The sequence below is a fragment of the Galeopterus variegatus genome, unplaced genomic scaffold, assembly GCF_000696425.1.
Source record: "Galeopterus variegatus unplaced genomic scaffold, G_variegatus-3.0.2 Scaffold6009, whole genome shotgun sequence".
Taxonomy (NCBI): Eukaryota; Metazoa; Chordata; class Mammalia; order Dermoptera; family Cynocephalidae; genus Galeopterus; species Galeopterus variegatus.
Window position 1 is genome coordinate 118,406 of NW_007732120.1, and position 1,051 is coordinate 119,456.

General features: G+C 54.5%; 1 protein-coding gene across 1 annotated transcript; it reads left to right on the top strand.

Annotated features, from left to right (window-relative positions):
- Positions 1-377: 377 nt before the first annotated feature.
- On the top strand, positions 378-1,047 carry GPR55 (G protein-coupled receptor 55; the record flags this gene model as incomplete). Its single annotated transcript, XM_008590340.1, has 1 exon — positions 378-1,047. A coding segment is annotated over exon 1 (670 nt), but the record flags the coding sequence as incomplete, so codon positions are not given.
- Positions 1,048-1,051: the final 4 nt, after the last annotated feature.

Sequence of the window (1,051 nt, forward strand, 5' to 3'; positions counted from 1 at the left end):
ATACAAAATGGAAAATGGGTCTATCTGGGCAGCAGGGTTAGAGGAAATTTTTCTTTCTGTGTTTTCTAATTGTGAGTCAATGAGCATGAATCGCTGTGGAAGTGTTTATTATTCTTGACAACATCATTTGAGTCCAGCAGTAAAAGGGAGCGAGAGGGGGCCGGCCTGTGGCTCACTCGGGAGAGTGCGGTGCTGATAACACCAAGGCCCCGGGTTCGGATCCCATATAGGGATGGCTGGTTCGCTCACTGGCTGAGCGTGGTGCTGACAACACCAAGTCAAGGGTTAAGATCCCCTTACCGGTCATCTTTTTTTAAAAAAAAAAAGGGAGCGAGAGGAAGCCCATCTAATCTGCTGTTGATGTTGTAGGAAGGACCATGAGCCAACTGGACACAAGCGGGAACTGCTCGTTCAGGGACGTGGACACTGTGATGAGGACCCTACAGCTGGCAGTGCACATCCCCACCTTCCTCCTGGGTCTGCTCCTCAACCTGCTGGCCATCCACGGCTTCAGCACCTTCCTGAAGAAGAGGTGGCCGGCCTATGCTGCCACCTCCATCTACATGATCAACCTGGCGGTCTTTGACCTGCTGCTAGTGCTGTCCCTCCCGTTCAAGATGGCCTTGTCCCACGTGCGGCCCCCCTTCCCTTCCTTGTGCACGCTGGTGGAGTGTCTCTACTTCATCAGCATGTACGGCAGCATCTTCACTATCTGCTTCATCAGCCTGGACAGGTTCCTGGCCATCCGGTACCCACTCCTGGTCAGCCACCTCCGCTCCCCCAGGAAGATCTTCGGGATCTGCTGCACCATCTGGGCCCTGGTGTGGGCCGGGAGTATCCCTGTCTACAGCTTCCACGAGAAAGTGGAAAAGTACACGTGCTTCCACAACATGTCTGATGGCACCTGGAGTACCAAGGTCTTCCTCCCCCTTGAGGTGTTTGGCTTTCTTCTTCCCATGGCCATCATGGCTTTCTGCTCCTCCAGGAGCGTTGGCATTCTGCTCGGCCGTCGGAACCACACCCAGGACTGGGTCCAGCAGAGATCCTGCAT